At 47.8% G+C, this 20702-nt stretch overlaps 1 protein-coding gene across 4 annotated transcripts in view; it reads left to right on the top strand.

Moving 5' to 3' along the window:
* Nucleotides 1–18915, top strand: part of DNAJA3 (DnaJ heat shock protein family (Hsp40) member A3) — a 30540-nt gene extending 11625 nt beyond the window's left edge. Inside the window, exons 5-12 of one of the 4 annotated variants that reach the window (XM_008524736.2) lie at nt 1117–1269; nt 5659–5806; nt 6869–6933; nt 8489–8617; nt 9581–9696; nt 10474–10571; nt 16933–17049; nt 17697–18915. In XM_008524736.2, the coding sequence (XP_008522958.2) occupies nt 1117–1269; nt 5659–5806; nt 6869–6933; nt 8489–8617; nt 9581–9696; nt 10474–10571; nt 16933–17036 (813 nt within the window). In that variant the 3' untranslated portion in view covers nt 17037–17049; nt 17697–18915. Of the gene's footprint in view, nt 1–1116; nt 1279–5658; nt 5807–6868; nt 6934–8488; nt 8618–9580; nt 9697–10473; nt 10572–16932; nt 17050–17696 lie in introns of all 4 variants that reach the window. The other 3 variants (XM_070568587.1, XM_070568589.1, XM_070568588.1) reach the window with 3 other exon arrangements.
* The last annotated feature ends 1787 nt before the right edge of the window (nt 18916–20702 follow it).

The raw sequence follows: 20702 nt of genomic DNA, 5'->3' as shown, positions 1-20702 counted from the left end.
GCTGCTAAATGTGTTGCAAACAGATTTATCAGTTTCCATTTCTCAAAGAAAAAGGCAAAGCAGGTTAAATGAAATGATCTGGAGGCAGTCATCTTGGTAAGAAATGATTCCAAAATTTGGGAAGTTGTATAGGTAATAATGTGTGCATCCATTTTGACTATATTCTTACAATTGCTTAATCAGAGAGCACCTAAGACTCTCAGAGTCCATTATTAAGGTGTGAGTATTTTATCTAGAGCCTGCTACATTATTCTAGGAGAGACACTGCTAATCCTACCTCTTCCCTATTTATGTCTTTTTAGAGAGGTGTTTTTTATTTTTGTTTTTGTTTTTTGGTGAGGAAGATTGGCCCTGAGTGAACATCTGTTGCCAATCTTCCTCCTTTCTTCTTTTTTCTCCCCAAAGCCCCAATACATAGTGGCATAGTGGTTAAGTTTGCATGCTCCACTTCGGTGGCCTGGGGTTTGCCAGTTCAGATCCTGGGTGTGGACCTACACACTGCTCATCAGGCCATGCTGTGGTGACATCCCACATAGAAGAACTAGAAGCACTTAGAGCTAGGTTGCACAACTATGTAGTGGGGCTTTGGGGAGAAAATACCCCAACACATTCGCTCTTAAAAGTCTTGAGGGTTAGGGCAGAATCGGTTAAGTGAGTCGCGTCTGTTCTTACTTGGCAGAGCACAGGTAAGTGAAGCAGTTAAAGAGTAAAGTAACTGGTGGGGCTGGGGTGTGAATGGGCAGAGCACGGGATTTTTAGGGCAGTGAGAGTACTCTGTGTGATTTTCTCATGATGGACACGTGTCAGTACATGTGTTCAGACCCACAGAATGTACAGCACCAAGAGGGAGCCCTAATGTAAACTGCGGTCTTTGAATAATTATGATGCGTCCATGTAGGTTCATCCTTGATAGAAAATGTACCACTCTGATGAGCGATGCTGATAATGGGAGAGGCTGTGCATGTGTCGGGGCAGGGGTATGTGGGAAATCTCTGTCCCTTCCTCTCAGTTTTGGAAACCTAAAACCGCTTTAAAAAATAAAGTCTTTAAAATTAAAGTGGCCTGCACCCTCCCTTACTTCAAGAAATATGACAGGCCATCCCTTGATTTCTTTAGTATATCATGGAGTTGACCTTCAATCAAGCTGCCAAGGGTGTCAACAAGGAGTTCACTGTGAACATCACTGATACCTGTGAGCGGTGTGACGGCAAGGGGAACGAGCCTGGCACCAAGGTGCAGCACTGCCACTACTGCGGCGGCTCTGGCATGGTGAGATGCGTGCGTGTCAGCGCCCCCTGGGCTTCCCCAGGGGACCCCCACCTCTTGCCAGCGCACTTCTCCCCACCATCCCTTTCTCTGTGCTCCTGTGGGTGTTTATTCAGCACTGCATGGGGCTTTGGGAGTCCATAACCAGGTGGGGCTATTTTATCTAGGACCTTCTGCACTTTTCCAGGAGTACAGACAGAGCAAGAATCTGCTGTTTTCTCTGAAAATACACTTTAGGGTATTTTGGTGATTTGAAATGGGTGGGACGAGGGGACTTAAATTTTACTTGTGGTGTAATTATTTTTTCTTTTTCTTTTTGCTAAGTTTTTGATATAATTCGAACTTATACATTAGTATAGGGAACCACTCCCTTATTCCTTTTACCTAGCTTCACCAATTGTTAACATTTTGTCCCATTTGCTTTGTCATTTCTGGTGTACATTTTTTAAGAGCAAAAACATTCTTTTATATAACCATGGTACAGTTGTCAAAATCAGGAAATTTAATGTTGATAGAATATCATTATCTGTACTTACTCAGATTTTTTCAAGTGTCCTTATAGTGTTCTTTTTTTTCCTGGTCCAGGATCCAGGCTGGGGTCTTGTGTGGTATTTGGTTGTCATATCCTTAGGCACCTTTAATCTTGTACAGTTTCTCAGCTTTTCTTTTTCTTTTCCGACCTTGACATTTTTAGGATTACAGGCTGGCTATTTTGTAGAATGTCCTTCATTTTGGGTTCATTTGATACTTCCTCATGATAAGATTCAGATTATGCATTTTTGGCAGAAATACCACAGGGGCTTGCTGTCCTTTTCAATGGATCATGTCAGAAGTCACAGGGTGTTGGTTTGTCCCATTGGTGATGATGTTACATTGATCATCATCATTTAGTTAGGGTAGTGTCCACTAGGTGTCTTCCCCAAAAAGTTATTTTTCCCTTTGAAATTAGTAGGGAAATTGTGGTGAGTTACCTCGACACTATTAGAAATATCCTGATCCTCATCAAACTTTCACCCAATAGTTATAGCATCCATTGATCTTTCTTGTGTGAATCAGTTATTACTGACAGTTGCAAAATGGTGCTTTTCTGATTCCAGCATCCTTTCTACATTTATTAGTTGGCATTCTAGTGAAAGAAAGAACTTTCTCTTCTTCTCCATTTATTTATTCATTCATTTATATCAGTATGAACTCATGGATGCTTGTTTTATTCACTGGGCTATAATCAGAATAATTACTTACCTAGATGATCAGATTGTCCCTGACTTGGCCTGTGGAAGTCCCTTGCAGCTGGCTCCTGTATCCTTTTGACACGTCCCCATCATTCTTTCAGCACTTCCTTACTTTTTATCACAACAAGATGTTCTGGACTCAACTTGTACTTTCCCTGTCACTCCCTGGAACCAGCTGTTTCTCCAAGGAGTCTTGGTTCCTTTTAATGTCTACTGGGATTTAGAAACCAAGATCTGTGCTATAGGTGTGCTCATTGTACCTGGAGTGTCACTGCTTCTAAGCCCGCTCAGCAGACAGAGCTAGGTGTTTTTGTGTGTAGGCACATGTGCACACATATAGATATATATACCCATATAGATATCTGTTTCCACATTATTCATATTATAGATACATATACACACACACCTGTCCATCCACCCACCATCCATCCAACAAACCAATGAGTTCAGCCTGATAGTTCCACTTCCTTTCCAGCGCCACAAGGTTATCTAGTCCTCTGCCTGTCCACATTTGAAACTTTTTTCTGGTGAAGAGAAATCTGGCTCTGATTATCCTCAATATGTTTACTCATTTGCTCAGTCCTGTGACACATGAAAAGTAGCTTCAGAACTGTTACTCATCCCGCTGCAAAAACCAGGCCTACTTACTGGCATTTGACAGTTAGTGTTCTTTTTATCTTTGCATTGAGAATAAATAGTGAAAATACTGTGTTCAAAAGTATTTAAGTCACTTCTTTTTCTCTCTCTTCACTATGATTGTATTGTTTGCTTGAAATGCAGTTAGATTTCTGTTGATCAGGTGTGTATTCCATTTAGATGGTTTCCTTTTTAAGGGGATTAGGAAATTCTCCACCACCCACCTTTAAAATCAAATCATTGTTTGTGGTGTGTAGGAGGTGGGGTGGGGGGTAAGTTGTCTCGAGTGCAGAAAAGCTTAAAAAAGGAGACAAAAGTCCCTGATAATTGCCCCACTGTTAGCATTTTAGTGTGTTTCCTGCCAGTTGTTGATTAGGAATGTTTTTGTTTTATAATTTTTAATTTTTAGTTTAATAGGTAATATATGCAAATCATTAAAAATTCAGCAGGTGCAAATTATAAACAGTGTAAAGTAAGTCTCTCTCCCATTCTTTTTTTTGTTTTAAGATTGGCCCTGAGCTAAAATCTATTGCTAATCTTTTTTTTTCCCTTCATCTCCCCAAAGCACCCCAGTACATAATTGCATATTCTAGTTGGTGGTGGTTCTATTTCCGCTATGTGGGATGCCGCCTCAGCATGGCTTCATGAGCAGTGCTAGGTCCACACCCAGGATCTGAACCAGCGAAACCCTGGGCCCCCAAAGCAGAGCGTGAACTTAACCACTCAGCCATGGGGCCGGCCCCTCTGTCCTATTCTTGATTTTTAGCCACTGAGTTCCACTCTCAAGCATCCTTCTGTCCTTGTAAATGTAGGCCTATGTATGCATGCACACATTTTTTTTTTTTTTTGAGGAGGATTAGCTGTGAGCTAACATCTGCTGCCAATCCTTCTCTTTTTGCTGAGGAAGATTGGTCCTGAGCTAACATCTGTGCCCACGTTCCTCTACTTTATACGTGGGACACCTGCCACAGCACACCTGCCACAGCATGGCTTGATAAGCGATGCATAGGTCTGCACCCGGCATCCAAACAGGTGAACCCTGGGCCGCCAAAGTGGAGCACATGAACTTAACTGCTGTGCCGCTGAGCTGGCCCCATGTGCACGTTTTTTTATACCAAGGGTAGAAGAGTACAGTTAGTACTATTTGTACCTTGACGTTTTATTTTTATATTTTGGAAATACTCTGTATATAGAGCTGCCTCAATCTTTTTATGGCCACAGAATTCCTTCATACAAATATGTCATTATTTATTTAGCCAGTTCCCTATTATTGGTTGCTTAGGTTGTTCTCATCTTTTGCTACTATAGACAATGGATACCTTTGAATAACATCACTTCTCATATTCAGTTTTTGAATGTGCAGGTATCTATTATGTGTGAAGTTGAACATCTTTTCTAAGATTTGAGAACCATTGTTTTCCTTGGCATCTCTTCAGTCTTTTATCCTTTTTATTGGGTAATTGCTCTTGTCTTATTCATTTGTAGAAACTCTTTATAAATTAAGTAAATTAGTCTTTTGTCAGTGATTTTAGTTGTGTTTTTTCTAGTTTGTCTTTTGACTTTGAATATGTTTTTGCCCATGTATATAATTTTCAACAGTTGAGAATTATACATGTAATTTTCCCTCATTTACTATAAAAGCATTTTTCCATATCTTTGAATATTTTAAAACACTATTATTTTTGCCCACTGAGGAAGATTCTCCCTGAGCTAAATCTGTACCAGTCTTCCTCTATTTTGTATGTGGGTTGCCACCATGACATGGCTACTGACAAGTGGTGTAGGTCTGTGCCTGGGAACTGAACCTGGGCCACCAAATGCTGAACTTAACCACTAGGCTACAAGGCTGGCCCCTTTAAAAATAATTTTTTTTTTAAGATTGGCACCTGAGCTACCATCTGTTGCCAATCTTCTTCTTTTCTTCTTCTTCTTCTTCCTCTCCCAAGAGACCCCCAGTACATAGTTGTATATTCTAGTTGTAGGTCCTTCTGGTTGTGCTGTGTGGGATACCACCTCAGCACGGCTTGATGAGCAGTGCCATGTCCCTGCCCAGGATCCGAATCAGTGAAACCCTGGGCCACTGAATCGGAGTGTGTGAACTTAACCACTCGGCCACAGGGCTGGCCCCTAAACATGGTTTTTTTTTTGAGGAAGATTAGCTCTATTTTTTATTTATTTATTTATTTATTTATTTTTTTGAGGAAGATCAGCCCTGAGCTAACATCTGCCAATCCTCCTCTTTTTGCTGAGGAAGACTGGCCCTGAGCTAACATCCATGCCCATCTTCCTCTACTTTATATGTAGGATGCCTGCCACAGCGTGGCTTGCCAAGTGGTGCCATGTCCGCACCCAGGATCCAAACCGGTGAACCCCAGGCCACCAAAGCGGAATGTGTGAACTTAACCTCTCCACCACCGGGCCTGCCCCTGAAACATTTCTCTTGTGCACATTGTGGTCACAGAGCCTTGGCTGTCAGAGTTTACCTGTGTCTTCAGGGTCCCATTTTTCTTCTCCTTTTTGTTAGGAAACCATAAATACAGGCCCTTTTGTGATGCGCTCCACATGTCGGAGGTGTGGTGGTCGAGGCTCCATCATCACGACTCCCTGTGTGGTCTGCAGAGGAGCGGGACAAGCCAAGCAGAAGAAGAAGGTGGTGATCCCTGTGCCTGCCGGTGGGTTCTGGGGTTCTTCCATGCTCGGGGCTGGGAGTACCAAGGTCCCTGTTTCCTCTGATTTGGCCGTTGTAAAAGCTGTGGTTAAGGCCCGGGAGCCCTGGACTAGAGGAGGAACTAGAATCTCCTTGCATTCTCCTTTGTGCCAGTCGTCGTTAAAGTCTCCATAGCACGTTAGGGAGAAGGGGCCTGACTTGCCCACTCTTCCCAATGTGCGGTGAAGGAGCTCCTCCACACCTCCGTCTTTAGTCCTCGAGGCCAGCATTATCCCCACTGCCGGCCCAGTCTGCACCCACCTACCCTTGGGCCCCAGGGCAGCCTGTGACTGCTGTCCCCCACTGGCCTCTTCCAGGGCGTTCTTTCCATGGGGCAGTCTGATCATGTAACTTGCCCTGTTGAAGATCCTGCACTGACTCTCAGTGCGCTGAGAAGGGAGGTCTGCTCACCTCTCCAGCCTCTGTTCTTACCAGTCACCCCCTTGTTGCCTGCTGAGACTTTCACTAGCTCCTTGCACGGGCCATGCTGCATCCCAGAACACAGCCTTTGTGTGTGCCATTCCCGCATCTGAAACTCACTTTCTACCTTGTGTTCAGCGGGTTAACTGTTCTGGAGCTCCCAGCCCAGGTGTCACTTCCCCAGGGAAGCCTTCTGGAACCCTCCCACCCTCCCTGTTCCTTTGTCTGGAGTTGTGATCTTTTCCTGCTAAGAACATGTCTCCGTTTGTAATGACACATCTATTAGTGTTGTTGTTTGGTTAATACGCATCTCCCCTACCAGACTGTGCACTCCCTGAGGTACCACATGGAGCTGGTAGAAGGCAGGTGCTCAGTAAACCTGAGTAAATGAACAGAGGTTCTCTTGTTCAGTTGTCAATTATTTTATGCTGCACCTTTGAAAACTTACACCTATTGCTGTCTTGGATAATTGCATTGTTCCTTGTTAAGAAGAAACAGAAATGAGCAAGGAAGTTGGTGGGTTGTAAATGGGCCTAAGGTAAAAGAAAAATGCCTTGGGAGGTCCCAAAATAATTGTTCTCTTTTGAACTTTTGTTCTTACTTATAGGAGTCGAGGATGGCCAGACTGTGAGGATGCCTGTAGGAAAAAGAGAAATTTTCATCACATTCAGGGTAGGTGCTCTGCTTGCATAGCTTCTGTCAGCCCTTGCTGTCTTGGAGAGGGTACAGCTGAGGCTTCTCAGGAGGTCGGAGCTTCCCGGGGCATTTCTGGCCATCCTTGTTTCTAAGGGGAGCAGTGGCCACTTCAATGGGGTTATTAAACATGTGTTATGTCAAGCATTGGTGCTAGGTGTGGAGACAACAAAGTTGCCTCAGGATGTTTACAAGTTGGCAACATAGGACACATAAAAATACAGAACACATCTTGTGTTTTTATTGATGTATCAAGTTGTTGGTAGGGGCAGTCAGGGCCAAAGGTGCAGTTTTACCTGCTGTATACCGGGGCTGACGTGGTTTTCTGAGATTAGGGAAATGTTAAAGGAGATAGCGCCTTCTACTGGCAATTCCACTAGGTAGCTACCCGAGGAAACCCCACAGGTGTAGCAGGCAGAGGCACAAGGTGCGTGTGACAGCCTTGTTCATGGTAGCAAGACACTGACGACAGCCTGCCGTCCTTTGAAAAGCAGTGGCTGAGTGACCCACGCTGTGGTCATGGGGTACAAGAGCAGTCAAAAGGAAGGAACTAGAGCCACGTGTGTCAGTAGGAGACATCTCGAGACTTCTCAGTTACAGATGAGGGAGAGGGGGCAGATTGTCAGAGGATGCAAGAAGAGGAGACCATCTATATAAGGTCTTAAACCCTGCGAGAGGGTGTTATATATTATTTACGGACATGTAAATATTCAGTAAAAGTAAAAAAATGCTGTTAGGAGTGATAAATAATAAATTCACTGCAGTGGTTACTCTGGAGAGGTAAGGAGGAGGCGAGGAAACTTCACCTGCATTCAGAACGTTTTATTACCTAAGCTGGGTTGTGGATACACCATGTGTGTTGTTTACTTAGCAGTTTATACATGTGTGAAGTATTTCGTAATTTAAAGCAAAGACGAAAGTAAAATTAAGGGTGCATCTTCTAGACTGAAAAGTCAAAGACAGAGACAGCAAGCTGAAAGCCAATCTGTGAGAAAGGTTTTGTAGAGAATTCAGGTTCTCTTGCTATCTAATAACGGAGAAGGAAAAAAAGAAATCACTGAAAGGCAGAAAATGTCTTTTAGACGCAAAAAATGGTGCTTATAAAATCAGAATAATTACAGTGCTGCCAGTCTGTCATGAAGGTGGCTTCTGTCAAATGACTGTTTGGAAAATAAACTGTTTTTGCCTTTATATATGTATTATTCTGTGTTTTTCTATACTTTCTAGTAAAATAGGCTTTTTAAAAAATATTCCAAAAGTCAATTTTACTTTTTAATTTCCTTTCACAATTGAGTAGTTTGACCTGAGACTGGCACTTGCATTGCAGTATAGAAATGAATCTGACACGTAACCCAGGAGCCTGGGGTGGTGTCTGCTTTGGTGAAAGTACACTCTCTTCCTCAATGCTATGCTCTAAGCACAGAAGCAGTGTAACGCGTGTCAGGCCCTGAGCTCGGGCTGCTGGACGTGGGGCTGATGTCCAGTCTCAATGACTTCCCTGTGTGTAATCCCCATCTCTCGTGTTTGGCTCTAGGTGCAGAAAAGCCCCGTGTTCCGGAGGGACGGCGCAGACATCCACTCCGACCTCTTTATTTCTATAGCGCAGGCTATTCTCGGGGGGACAGCCAGAGCCCAGGGCCTGTATGAGACCATCAACGTGACGGTAGGAGGGCGTGAGAATGGCATTGTCACCCTTGTAATTTGTTGTTCTTTTTTTCTGAAACGAGAAATGGCTGAGAAGTGGCTAGAACTTCTGAACAACCAGCATGTTGGGGATTCAGAGGAGACGGGGTTTTGGGGAGGGCAGGAAGAATGTTAGGCATTCCTCGGCTGTGAGCCACAAACTCTAGGCCTTCCATGTGTAATCACCATGGAAGACAATTCCTGGGTTGCATCCCCTTTTCTACCTGTTAGGTCTCGGGAACTGTGGTGCACCATGAAGCAGGTGTACCTTGCCCTGCTGTGAGCTCATCTGCACCTGTTCCCACTCCGGTGCCTGATTAGGGGAGCAGATGCCTTTGGTGCCTGAGTCACATCTCATGCCACCCCTGATTTCAGTAGCAGCACAGAGGACAGCCTCCTGTGAGCTCAGTGTCCCTCTCACTCCCCACCTCTGGCTCTTCCCACCTCTGGGCCTTCCCGCCTCTGGGTCACAGTGTCTCATTTACCTAGGGCCTTCTCCAACCTCTCAGGAGCCCTTTGCAGGCAGACGTGGGGGCATTAGGTCAACCTCTGCCTATAGAGGCAGGAGCCATGGATAGGTGTTTGGTGGACACTTCTTGGGACCATTCTCTGCTTCTCCAGGGTCCTGGAATCCAGCTCCCGTGGAGGGCCAGAGAGCAGCCTCAGCAGCACACCCCTGTGTTGGCTTTGTCTCCTCCCAGTTTTTACTCCATGCCTCCTCCTTTCTGCTTCCTGCACTCACTTCCCCAAACTACCTGCCCCCAAGTCCTCGTCACTCGGGGTGGACCCCAGCTTAGGCAGTTTCCATGTGGTTGTTGGGGGGCTTGGTCTAGAAACCCGATTGGGAGTTCTTTTCAAGGAGTAAGATTGTCTTCGTGTAGTGAAGTGTTTTCATTGGGGCGACTGGAGACCAAGGCAAACCACAGACTTCCTTTCTTTGTAGATTCCCCCTGGGATTCAGACAGACCAGAAGATTCGGATGAGTGGGAAAGGCATCCCCCGGATTAACAGTTACGGTTATGGAGATCACTACATTCACATCAAGATAAGAGTTCCGAAGTAAGTGCCCACTCAGGCCGCTGCGAGGCCAGAGCTCTGCACTTTCATCCCCTGGGCGGGAGCAGTGGAGCTTGTTTCACCTGTGCGGAGCAGTGCCGTGTGGTGGTCCAGCACCACCAGACCGCCTGGCCCATTGTGGCTCTGCCGCTGTGAGGGTTGAGGCTGGGCGGGTTCCTTCTCCCTTTAAGTTAAGTGTATCCTGTCTGAGTGCTCCATCAGTAAAGTGGACATAATAAAAAAGGTTGACCTCATTGAGTTGGAGGGTTAAACGAATAATACATGGGGAATGCTTAGCTATTGCTGCTGTAGTTTATTATTATTATTTTTGCTGTCAGGGTGCTCACAGTCTGGTGGAAGAGACAGATCTATAACCAGATCATGGTGCATGATGTCTGTGTCCTCTGAGAGAAAGATCTGAGCAGAGAGCTGCAGGCATCCAGAACAGGGCATGCCCGACTCCCTTTGGGAGAACTGGATTTCTGGCACTCCTTTTAATTAGATAATTTCCTATACACATGCTTTTAAAAGCTTTTTTTTTTTTTACTTCCAGTGAACTGTTTAACATAGTTCCAGTGGCACTTTAAAACAACTTAGGGTATTGTAAGAGGTTTTCTTTACTGAAGCTCTGAGGGTGTGGCTCTTGGCCTCAGGGTGTGCTCCCTGCCTGGGTCAGGGTCCCGCATTTCCCCGCTCACTGCATGGGGATTGACTGAGTCCATTTCCTTTAAAGAGCTGCCTGGTGGAAACACTTGGCCGCTGTCTGTGCTCGGTCCACAGGAGACTGACAAGCCGGCAGCAGAGCCTGATCCTGAGCTACGCCGAGGACGAGACTGACGTGGAGGGGACAGTGAACGGTGTCACCCAGACAAGCGCTGGTAAGATGGCACAGCGGCTTGTGGGCGTCCAGTCAGTCCCTCAGAGGATGGGCGGTTTAGAAGCATCTTCGGGTTTCCACTTAGGGATCTTCACGGAGCCTCCAAAGAGCCCAGTAGAAAGCGGGTAGCTGTGGGCTAGGAATAGCTGAGTACCGGGCGAGCTCCAGAGTAAAGCTTCCCTTCCTTCCTCCGTGTGCGGCCCTGGTTGCTGAGGTTAGAGAGTACCGGAACGCTTCCTGCCGGAGAGCAGCTATTCTCCTGAGTTCTATCCTTGGTTCTGCCACTTGCCTTGTGACCTCTGGTACATGCCTGCCTGAGAGCTCCTCATAACAGCTTACGGAGACGACAGATTGGAAGGCTTTCTGCATTCCTGACCCAGAGCGCTTCACGAAGATTTCAGTGTCTTGTACACACCACTACTGCAGCAATGAAAAACCGCAGTGACGTGACTCCAAATCTGCCTGTCACAGCCGGTCTAACTTTGAATCCCTCTGGCAATGAGCAAATGCCGTATTTACCCAGAGCTCAGATGCCATGCTCTGTCTGTAGAGTGTAATTAAATATCAGCGATTTGATTCCGAAATGCCCACAGGCAGAAGCTTTGGCCATGGACACTGCAGCCGTAGCCCCTCTTCCCGTGGGAGGTGGGGGTGCTGTGCCGAGGAGACGCTGGTTCTCTGTTGGTTGGGACTCCTGCTCGGGTCAGAACAGGCTGTGCCCAGGGTGTCATTGGCTTCAGCTGCACACCAGGTTTCCTCCTTGTTGCATCATTTTGTTTTTGTCTGGGTCCTGGATGCTCCTCTTGTGCTCAGAGCTCGAATGGTATTAGATGAGTGTATGTTTTGTTAGGAGCAGGCGGTTGAAGCTGGGGGTGGGTTTCCCAGTGAAGTGGAGGGCTTGATCTTGGTGCCCCCAGGGTGGGGGTCCCAGCAGCAGCAGTGTTTGCTGAGCTCCTGTTGAGTCCGGGGGACCAAGTCCTCCGTGAAAAGGCAGCCGCCACAAATCCTGTCTGTAGCCTGACCAAGCATGGAATGGGCACTTATTTTAATTGTTTGGAGTGTAGACTCTTTTCTTATTTTCTTGTTATAGCCCTTGAACTAAAAAGGAGTGGGAGTAGTTATTCCATGTAACTCTGTGCACCTCTGGCTTCTCTTTCCCAAACCCCAGGTATTCCCACAGTCACAGAGCACGTGGAAATTGTTCTGCAGACAGCGCTCGGCTGTTCTCCCACCTCCAGGGGAGCTTGAGGTCTGCCTGGGCTGAGCCCTGGGTGGGAACCTGGGCCTCGCTCACTATTTTGGAATGTTGGTGTTCTTTAAAGCCCTTCCTGATAGGTTAAACTGAGAGTTGATCACACAGTCAGCTTATGAGTGTCCTTAGAACCCTCACTATTTTCACGGTTCCTGTCCTTACCCTCTTCCTGCTTTCAGCCAGGATTTATTGGGAGCTTCCTGTGTGCCAGACACTTTGCCAGTTCTTCCTTTTAAATTTTTATTGACATAATTTTGCTGAGTAAAGCTTAATTTTAATATATGATTTCTGAAAAGTTGTTTGTAAAGTGAATTGCGTATGCCAAATTATCTGTTTTTCCCACTCACTTCCATTGTCATTTCAGAGTTGTATTCCAATGGGATATTTGGCTCCCAGACATAGTTTTTTAAATGGCATTTAAGAATTTTAGAATTGGCTTCAGAGAATGCACTGTCAGTCTGTGACCTAGGTGTGGTTAGGCCTCTCGTTATACTGTGAGGAAAGTTTCTTTTGCAATCCACATATGAAAATCTGACAGTACATACAATTCCCTTTCCTGACAACTTCACTACCAGTGGGTCCTGGTTATTTAAGTAGAGCCTGAATCTCTTGTATTTCAAACATTTAACACAACTTGTTAGCAGAAGCTGTCCTAGAAGCAGCTGTGTTCAGTTATCGGTGGTCCGTAGGAGACAGTGTGCTCAGGTCACTTTCTAATAGCCTCAAGTACGCGTGAGTAGAGTCATTCGAGACTGACGAGAGTCGCTGCAGGTGCTCGCTGCTTCCTGGGTCTTTGAAGACTTGCATTAATTACAGGAAAGGGTACCGGCAGGTGTTTGGAATAGATACAATTCTTCAGGAAAGTGATGTAGTTTTTCAGAGGGTTTAGTATCGCTTGTTTACTTTTTTCCCCTAATACAGTTGCTGAAAACCTTAAGGGCTGACCCTAGCTTCTTTCCCAGTCTGTGAACCAGAAAGACTGTGGCGTGCTCAGGGACTCAGCGCTCTTCGGGCTGAGCAAAAAGACACAGGGAACTGGGGCACTCTGAGGTTACTGTGTGATTTTTTTGAGTTAGAGACACACTGTGGCTCATTGTTTGTGTTTCTGGATCATCGTTACTTCTTGTGATAACACACGGATGTACGTTTAGCTCTAAGTTTAGAGACTTGTTCCTGAGCTCGTTATTTGGGGATTCCACCTGCCGTTTCTCTTCTCTAGCGTGTCTGACAGCGTTGACCATAGAGCCCTTTTGTGCACAGCAGAGGCAGAGCAAGATGAGGGAAAAGACATTTCAGTAGAACAAGACGCGCTCTGCTGGCTCAGCCTGTGCACGCAGATGGCTCAGGGAGACAGGCTGTGAGTGTGGGCCCGCACCTCCACCGTCAGGTGGGTCCAGTCCTCAGAAGTCAGATTCTGGAGTCCTGTCGGCCTCTGTTCCTTCAAACAAATGTTCATTTAGCATTTGCTCCTTGCTAAGAAGTGACACACAGAGACAGGGTCGCTGCCCCCGTCCAGCTTACAGCATAACAGGAAGCCAGGGCAAGCACTGAACCCCCAAATAAGTGGTAGACCTTTCTTGTCACACTAGGTGTTTGCAACTGTGGAGAAAATGTTTTGGCCCAAAAAGGGGATACAATTCTTGGAATGAATGTTACCTGGGTATTCTTCCCCTGGCATCACCTTAGAAGGAGCCATCAAACAGTTCTGACCTGGAGTCCCTGCCTGTGGTGAGCTAGGATGTTTCCTCTTTGAATCCCCAGCACCTTGCGCAGCACCTGGCCCCAGACTGGCTCACAGTCAATGTTGGCTGGGTTTATTTGAATTCATTTTCCAACTGTTGGCTGGGAAGTGCTCTGAGGGAGAGAGAGAAATGAAACCCCTTCTCAGGAAAGCCGGGTGTGGTCTGATAGAGGAGTCCTACAGCCTCAGGTTCGACCTGGGTCTCTGGTTGGCTGAGCAGCCTCTTCAGCTGTGGTCACCCTCTGAAGGCACAGACTAGAAATGCTCGTGCAGTGCCAGCCCGTTCCGCTGGAGTGGACTTCCACCACAGAACGTTTCCTCTGTATGCTGAAGTGCAAAGGTCATGCACCAGCTATATGTAAAGCAGCTTTGGCAGTAAAGTGCTTGTGTTTGTGTCCTTCAATGAGACCAGAAGGCACCTGAGGGCCCAGGACATCCTGTGAGGACACGCCCCTCCTCCCACCCCCGGCTGGCAGAGTGAGCTGTCGATAGACTTTGTCATCTGTGTGCGGGGCTCACGGTTCATTCCTGACATTTTGTTCAGAATTTTAAGTTCAGTGCTTATATTATTGATGTCCCTGCCAGTGGGAGTCCCTACTGCTTTTACCAAATTTAAAATAGAGGTAAGACCCTGTTCCTGGTGGTAGAGGGTGAGAAGAATTTCTGGGTCTGGGTCTGCGTTTTGTTGTTTTATTGATTTGTTGTGAATTGTTAACCTGCTAACCAGGTGCTTGTTGTGGCTCTCCCAGACTTTGGCCGCTGTGGCCATGGGGCATAACCACTTCCTGCCCTCAGGTGACAAGGACAGCAGAGTCGGGGGAGGAGGGTGATGGCAGTGGCTGAATGTGACTAGTAGTTAAGAGCTTAGGTTCTGATGTCAGATGATTCAGGTCACAGCTCTGCCATTATTAGCTGTACAGCCTTAGGCAAATTACTTCACCTTTCTTAGCCTCAGTTTTCTCACCTGTAAACTGGGATAATAGCACCCACTTCATAGGGCTCTTTTTTTTTTTTTGAGGAAGACTAGCTCTGAGCTAACTTCTGTCGCCAATCCTCCTCTTTTTGCTGAGGAAGACTGGCCCTGAGCTAACATCCATGCCCATCTTCCTCTAGTTTCTATGTGGGATGCCTACCACAGCATGGCTTGCCAAGCGGTGCCATGTTTGCACCTGGGATCTGAACTGGCGAACCCCAGGCCGCCAAGGTGGAACATGCGCACTTAACCGCTGCACCACTGCGCTGACCCCCCATAGGGTTCTTATATGATTAAATGAGGTCACCTGGGTAAAGCATTTGGCTTCGTACCTAGCACATGTTAAAGCTCCATGAGCGCTAACTCAGTGTGACACACACACATACACACACACACACGAAGATTTGCTGTCCCCTTACCAAAGACATACCAAATTCTGTACTCTTGTTCTCCCTTGTCCCAGGAGGCCCAGGAGTGATGGGAAATTTCTGGTTTGTGGATTCCTTTGTGTTAGGAGTGTCCATTTTTGTTACTTCAGTCTTGATGTAGGAAAGGGTGACATGAGGGACTAAGGGAAGGCGCATCTGGCCTCACAACCTGTGGCAGTGGGTGCCTCTCCCAAGGGCCTCCCATGGTGACTCTGCAGTGCCTGGTCTTCATCTGGGGAACCCTGGGAATCTGGGGTCATCTGGCCACCTTGGCTTTGGTGATTGCTCAGACCTCTGTTAGCATGTCCTTGTTTGGGGCTGCTACTATCTCTTTGAGGACATTCCTGAGCTCTGAGAGCATGCCAGGTCCAGAGGACTGCCCGGGGGGCTGTACCCAGGACCACCCACCCCAACTGGGGCCTGTTGCGCAGAGCTTTGGGCCTCTCACTGACAAATGCAGCTTAGACTAAGATCTTGGGGTGACCATTTTTCACTCTGCTCTGCACTGTACATGGCACACGTCTCCCCTAGCAGGTTAAAAATGTGCCCTACTGGGGCTGGCCTGGTGGTGCACTGGTTAGGTTTGCATGTTCTGCTTTGGTGGCCTGGGGTTCGCCGGTTCGGATCCTGGGTGCAGACCTGTGCACCACTTGTCCAAGCCATGCTGTGGCAGGTGTCCCATATATAAAGTAGAGGAAGATGGTCACGGATGTTAGCTCAGGGCCAGTCTTCCTAAGCAAAAAGAGAAGGATTGGCAGCAGATGTTAGCTCAGGGCTAATCTTGCTCTTAAAAAAAATATGCCCTACAATTTAAGATGTTGAGTATAGGTCCATAGTCTAATTCATAACAAAAGTTTTCCCCCCTCTGCCTAGTGGTTCGCAGATCTTTAAAACAACACATTTGTGCAGCAGAGTTGCTCTCGGTAGTTTCAGCCTGGGCCTTAAAGAAACAGCAGAGGGCTGGCCCCATGGCTGAGTGGTTAAGTTCGTGCACTCCGCTTCAGCGGCCCAGGGTTTCACTGGTTTGGATCCTGGGTGCAGACATGGCACCGCTCATCAAGCCATGCTGAGGCGGCATCCTACATGCCCCAACTAGAAGGATCCACAACTAAAAATACACAAGTAGGTACTGGAGGGTTTGGGAGAAAAAGGAAAAATAACATCTTTTTAAAAAAAAACAGCAGCAGAGGAGCTTCCCGTCATCCAGAGTGTTTAGGGTTAGGTGCCCCTCAATGGGGAGAGTTTACCTGGCGACATAAGGCTCCTCCGCTGCCTTTGCTATAGATAAGAAGGGCCCGTGTCATGGGATTCTAAGAGGCAGCAGGTCCTCTGCCTGGGTGTCCTGGAGATCGTATGTGCACACGGATGGAGTGTGGAAGTTCGTCGGTTGGTTTTGGTGGGTGTTCTTCACCTTCCCAGAGCCAATGGCATGGTGGTTAAGAGCCTGAGCTTTGGGGTCCAACTGCTTGGGTTTAAACTTAGTTCTCCCTCCCATTTACCAGCTCTGTGACCTTAGGCAAGCCGCTTAACCTCTCTGCGCATCTGTTTTTTGTTTTTTTCGTCTGTGAAATTTACCTGTAAGGTCATCCTACAGATTGAATGAACTAATGTGGAAGCTGTGTGGCCTGGCTTGGAAGAGAAGGCATCCTGCACTTACTTTATTTCTGTTAGAATTGTTAAGATAGAGACAGCTGGTCATTGTCCCTTTCTGTTTCTTGTTTCCCTCTGCTGGCCAGTGACTCAAACAGTGGGGGTACGCTCAGGCACTGAGTGGCCTGTTTCTTCAGTCATCTGACAGACGAGGCAGCCTTGGCCAACCTGGGAGCGGCCCCCTCTCCTTTCAGGGTGGCGCTTTTGGCTCCTTGAGTGGCAAGCCCCCGGGTGGCCAGGATGGGTAGGCGGGACCTGGGATGGGACGCATAGAGGTGTGCACCCTTGACCCCAGTTCTTTCTGCTGTTTGTGCCCAGGTGGCAGCACCACGGATAGCTCCGCAGGAGGCAAGGCTAGGCCCGAGGCTGGGGAGGACAAGGAGGGATTCCTTTCCAAACTTAAGAAAATGTTTACCTCCTGATAGCCCAGCCGAGGTAGGAAAACCCTTGAGGTTCCTTCCCCCTTTGTTTCCTTCTCTGAACTAATCCCTATTTTCCCTCACTTTAACCACTGTCGTGCTCCCTGGCCCCTCAAAGTTGGAAGAGGTGCCCGTCTCGGGCATGGTGTATCTGGCTCCCTCGGAGCCAAGCCTCAGCCTGTGGAGACAGCTGCATTAGGGTAATGCGGCAGTCAGCCAGTAGTGTAGGGCTGAACCAGACCGCACCGGCCGGCCTTCTGCTGTGTCCACATCCTGGAGAGGTTGCACTGGGGGGCTGCTTCACAGCCCTCCTTCCACCAGCTCCCAGGGGGCTCTGCATCCAGCAGTGGTGAGGACCAGGTTGCCCACGGTCACAGAGGGCGAGTAGAGCCAGGCCTAGAACTCAGATCTCCGCAACCTGCCACCTATTTCTTAGTGCCCTGTCCTGCCTGGGAGGTGCAGGGCTCTGTAAACCTTGGGGTGGGGGCTGCTGGGAGTTGTACTTGCTCACTGTAGTGTCTCGGGACCCACTTTTTACTTGTGCTGGTGTCTGGTGGCTGGGCTCCTGGCACAGCTTCTTCCCAGTGATGGCAGAGGCTCACACACAGACATATGTTCCTCCTGTGATGCCAGTGAAATGTCACCGCTTGTGTCTTGGCTCAGGAAAACGGTCCACTGGAAACTAGGTCTGGAGCAGCTGCCCCTCCTTGGAGCCAAGGCATCTTGGAGACAGGAGGATTCCAGAACAGCAGCACCAAGCCCCTGCCTGCAGAGGCCCTCTGGACTGCCTTGGCAACAGCAAAATCATGTGACGACACGCCTCTCCACACAACTCTCACGGTGGACAGCCCTAGGCGGTAAGGTGTAGCATGCCTAAGGGCTGCTAGAAGTCTCCTGTCCATGGCTCAGGCAGAGTAAGACAGCTGGAAACTTCTTGCAGAGCCAAAACTCTATCTGGAATCGACTGTGGTGGAGATCTTAGATAAAGAATTAAAGGCCATGCTTACAGCTTAAAAATGAAGCCTTAAGCTGCACCGAGTCATGAAGTGATTAATTTCCCTCTCATCAACCCTCCGGGAGGTTCCAGAATGAGTTTTTCCTGACAGATTGTCTTTTCCGGGAACCTGGGGCCTGTATGTCCCACCGTCATCCACCTCTCAGCAGGGGCGTCCCTTGCTCTTCTTGGAATTTGTTTTAATCCTCAAAGGTACCAAGCAGCTGGAACATGGGGGCTTTGGGGCCTGGGGAGACATGTATGAAGAGGGTGCCTGGAGATGCCACTCCTGACCACATGGGCTGGGATCTTGTCAGGATGGACAGTCCTTCCTCCCACCCCCGCAGGGTGGCCTCTTAGCCCTGACTAGAGTTCTGTTGTTCTAAGTCAGGTGTGAGTGGGGCTCCTGCCCTTCTTGGGACCTCAGCCATCTGTGGCCGCAGCCTGGGGCAGACTAATGGCCTGGTTAACCCAGAGCCCTGCCCCCGCTGCCAGCCAGGGGCTTGGTTCCCCCTGTTCTCATTGTTGACATCTGTTTTCAGAAGTGTGTTTAAATTATTCAGTGCTAAGAATCATTGTCTTTTCCCATATAAATGTTTGTTCAGCAAAGGAAAGCACAGTCGAAGCAGTTGAAGGCTCTCCACTGTCCAGCCAGAGCAAAACATACTGTTTCCCCAGCCTCGGCCTGTAGGATGTGTTCCATGTGTTTCCAGATCCTCCCACGGTGGTAAGACAGGTTAATGGAGAACACTTCTGAATAGTTTCCTTTTGGTTTTCCTTCATAATTTACTAAAATAAAGCATCTGTTAGTCTGATTTAAGAATGTAAAATGACTCTGTATCAATGTAAATAAGGTGATCTACTGCAAAAAGATATTTAAAACCTAAATTGTGGTCATTCTTTCTTTGAAAGAGTAGAAACAGCTTTCTTCGGGTTGCTAAGCATGGGGGTTCCTGGTGTTCATCTACAGATCGGGCCGCCCCACGTACTGCTGGCCTTCCTGGGGCCAGCTGCAGAGGCAGTCAGCCTTCTGCACGGACTCATTCCTGCCCAAGAGCACACGCACACTGACGGAGGCTGGTGCTCTGACCAGCGCTCACCCTTTCCGGCTCAGTTTCCAGCTCAGCACAAACGATGTGATTTGAATGAATGTTCTAGGATTTGGTGTGTTGCTTTTTCTTTGGGAGCCTGCGCCATGAGTGATGTGCTGTGCAACCTTGTTATTACCTCCCTCACTGGGTTTTTTTTTTCTTCCATTTATTTTCAGAGGAACATTAAGGTATATTTTTACGTTAAAATTGTTGCTTATTGTAGTTGAACTAGTCTGGCTCCCTGCAGAGCCTGTCTCGCAAAAGCCTTGATGCTGTCACAGCTGGAGTGGCGAGCACAGAGCTCGGTGCCCCCTCGGGGTCCTGGGCAGAGCAGGTTGAAGTGGGAGAGCACTCAGGGGGTTGGGTGAAGAGGTTGGGAAGGACCAGATGGGCAAGAACGGGGCTCAGCAGTGACTTCCCACCACTTTCCATACTTTCCCTTCATTCAGCAACATCTGTATAATGAACGGTGCACCCTGAGTGGGGGCCTGGCTCGACCCTCGATCCTGGGCACAGCAGTGGGGAGCTAGATGGCTTCTTTCCTGGCAGCTTAGGTTTCCTTCCTGGAGAAGTCAACCCAAGTCCCATTCCTGTCCTGTGTTAAAAGCAGAAGTTGGGAAGATTTTGAAAGAGAAAGGTGGATTTTCTTGCGAGCGAGGCACCATTACTGCTGTGCTGAGGTGTCCTTTCCTGGGTGGACGGAAGGTGGCAGTGCAACAGCTGTAGAATCAAGCCCTACTCAAGCCTGGGATTATTCCCACAGGTGGCTCCTGAGGCATTTGTCACCAGACTGCTTTGCAGCCTCTGAGTTAGGAGCGTGAGATGAGGCATTTAAGAATACAAAAAAGTATCTCTGGGCCCCTGGGCCTTTGGGGATTGAGAGGAGGGGAAGGGAGACAGGTGCTCAGCATTTGCAGAACTATCAGGGAGGGTGGGCTAGGGACAGCGCAGTCACATGTGGATGGGACCGACTTTGCCCTGGACCTTGGCTCCCTCCTGGCCTGTAGGTCTCTGCTCTGATTTGTTTCCAACCTGAGCTACCCTTCTCCTCAGGCCTTTGGGTTCTGGTGGCTGGTCTTGCTTCCTTCCCTGTCACGAAAAGCCCCTTCAACGTACAAGAATCCTCTCCAGTCCCACAAGCCTCCCGGCTCCCTTGCATCCAGGGACCACCCCTGCCCTTCACTCTGCTCTGCGACGCTGGAGCCCATCACTGAACACTGAGTTATACGAGCAGTCACGGCTTTTGCAGAAGGCACGTTTTAGCGCTGTTGTATGTTAATAAACACTATGAAATCCACACTTTGTATCTGTTCTTTTTCCCAATAATTTTATTGAGATAATGGTTTATAACATTGTGTAGTTTCAGGTGTACATTATTATTTATCAATTTCTGAATATATGTCATCGTGCTCACTACCAGTCGTCTAATTTTTGTCCGTCACCGTACATATGTGCCCCTTTAACCCGTTTTGCCCACCCCCACACACTTTATATCTTTTAACCAAAAGTTCTGCTTATTTGGCTTGATCCTCGTGAAGGAGGATCACAAATGGGCCAGTCAGAAACTTTACATAAAAAAGGGAA

Source organism: Equus przewalskii, chromosome 12, assembly GCF_037783145.1.
Source record: "Equus przewalskii isolate Varuska chromosome 12, EquPr2, whole genome shotgun sequence".
Taxonomy (NCBI): Eukaryota; Metazoa; Chordata; class Mammalia; order Perissodactyla; family Equidae; genus Equus; species Equus przewalskii.
Note: the sequence above shows the minus strand (reverse complement) of the source record. Positions and strands in the feature narration are given on the sequence as shown.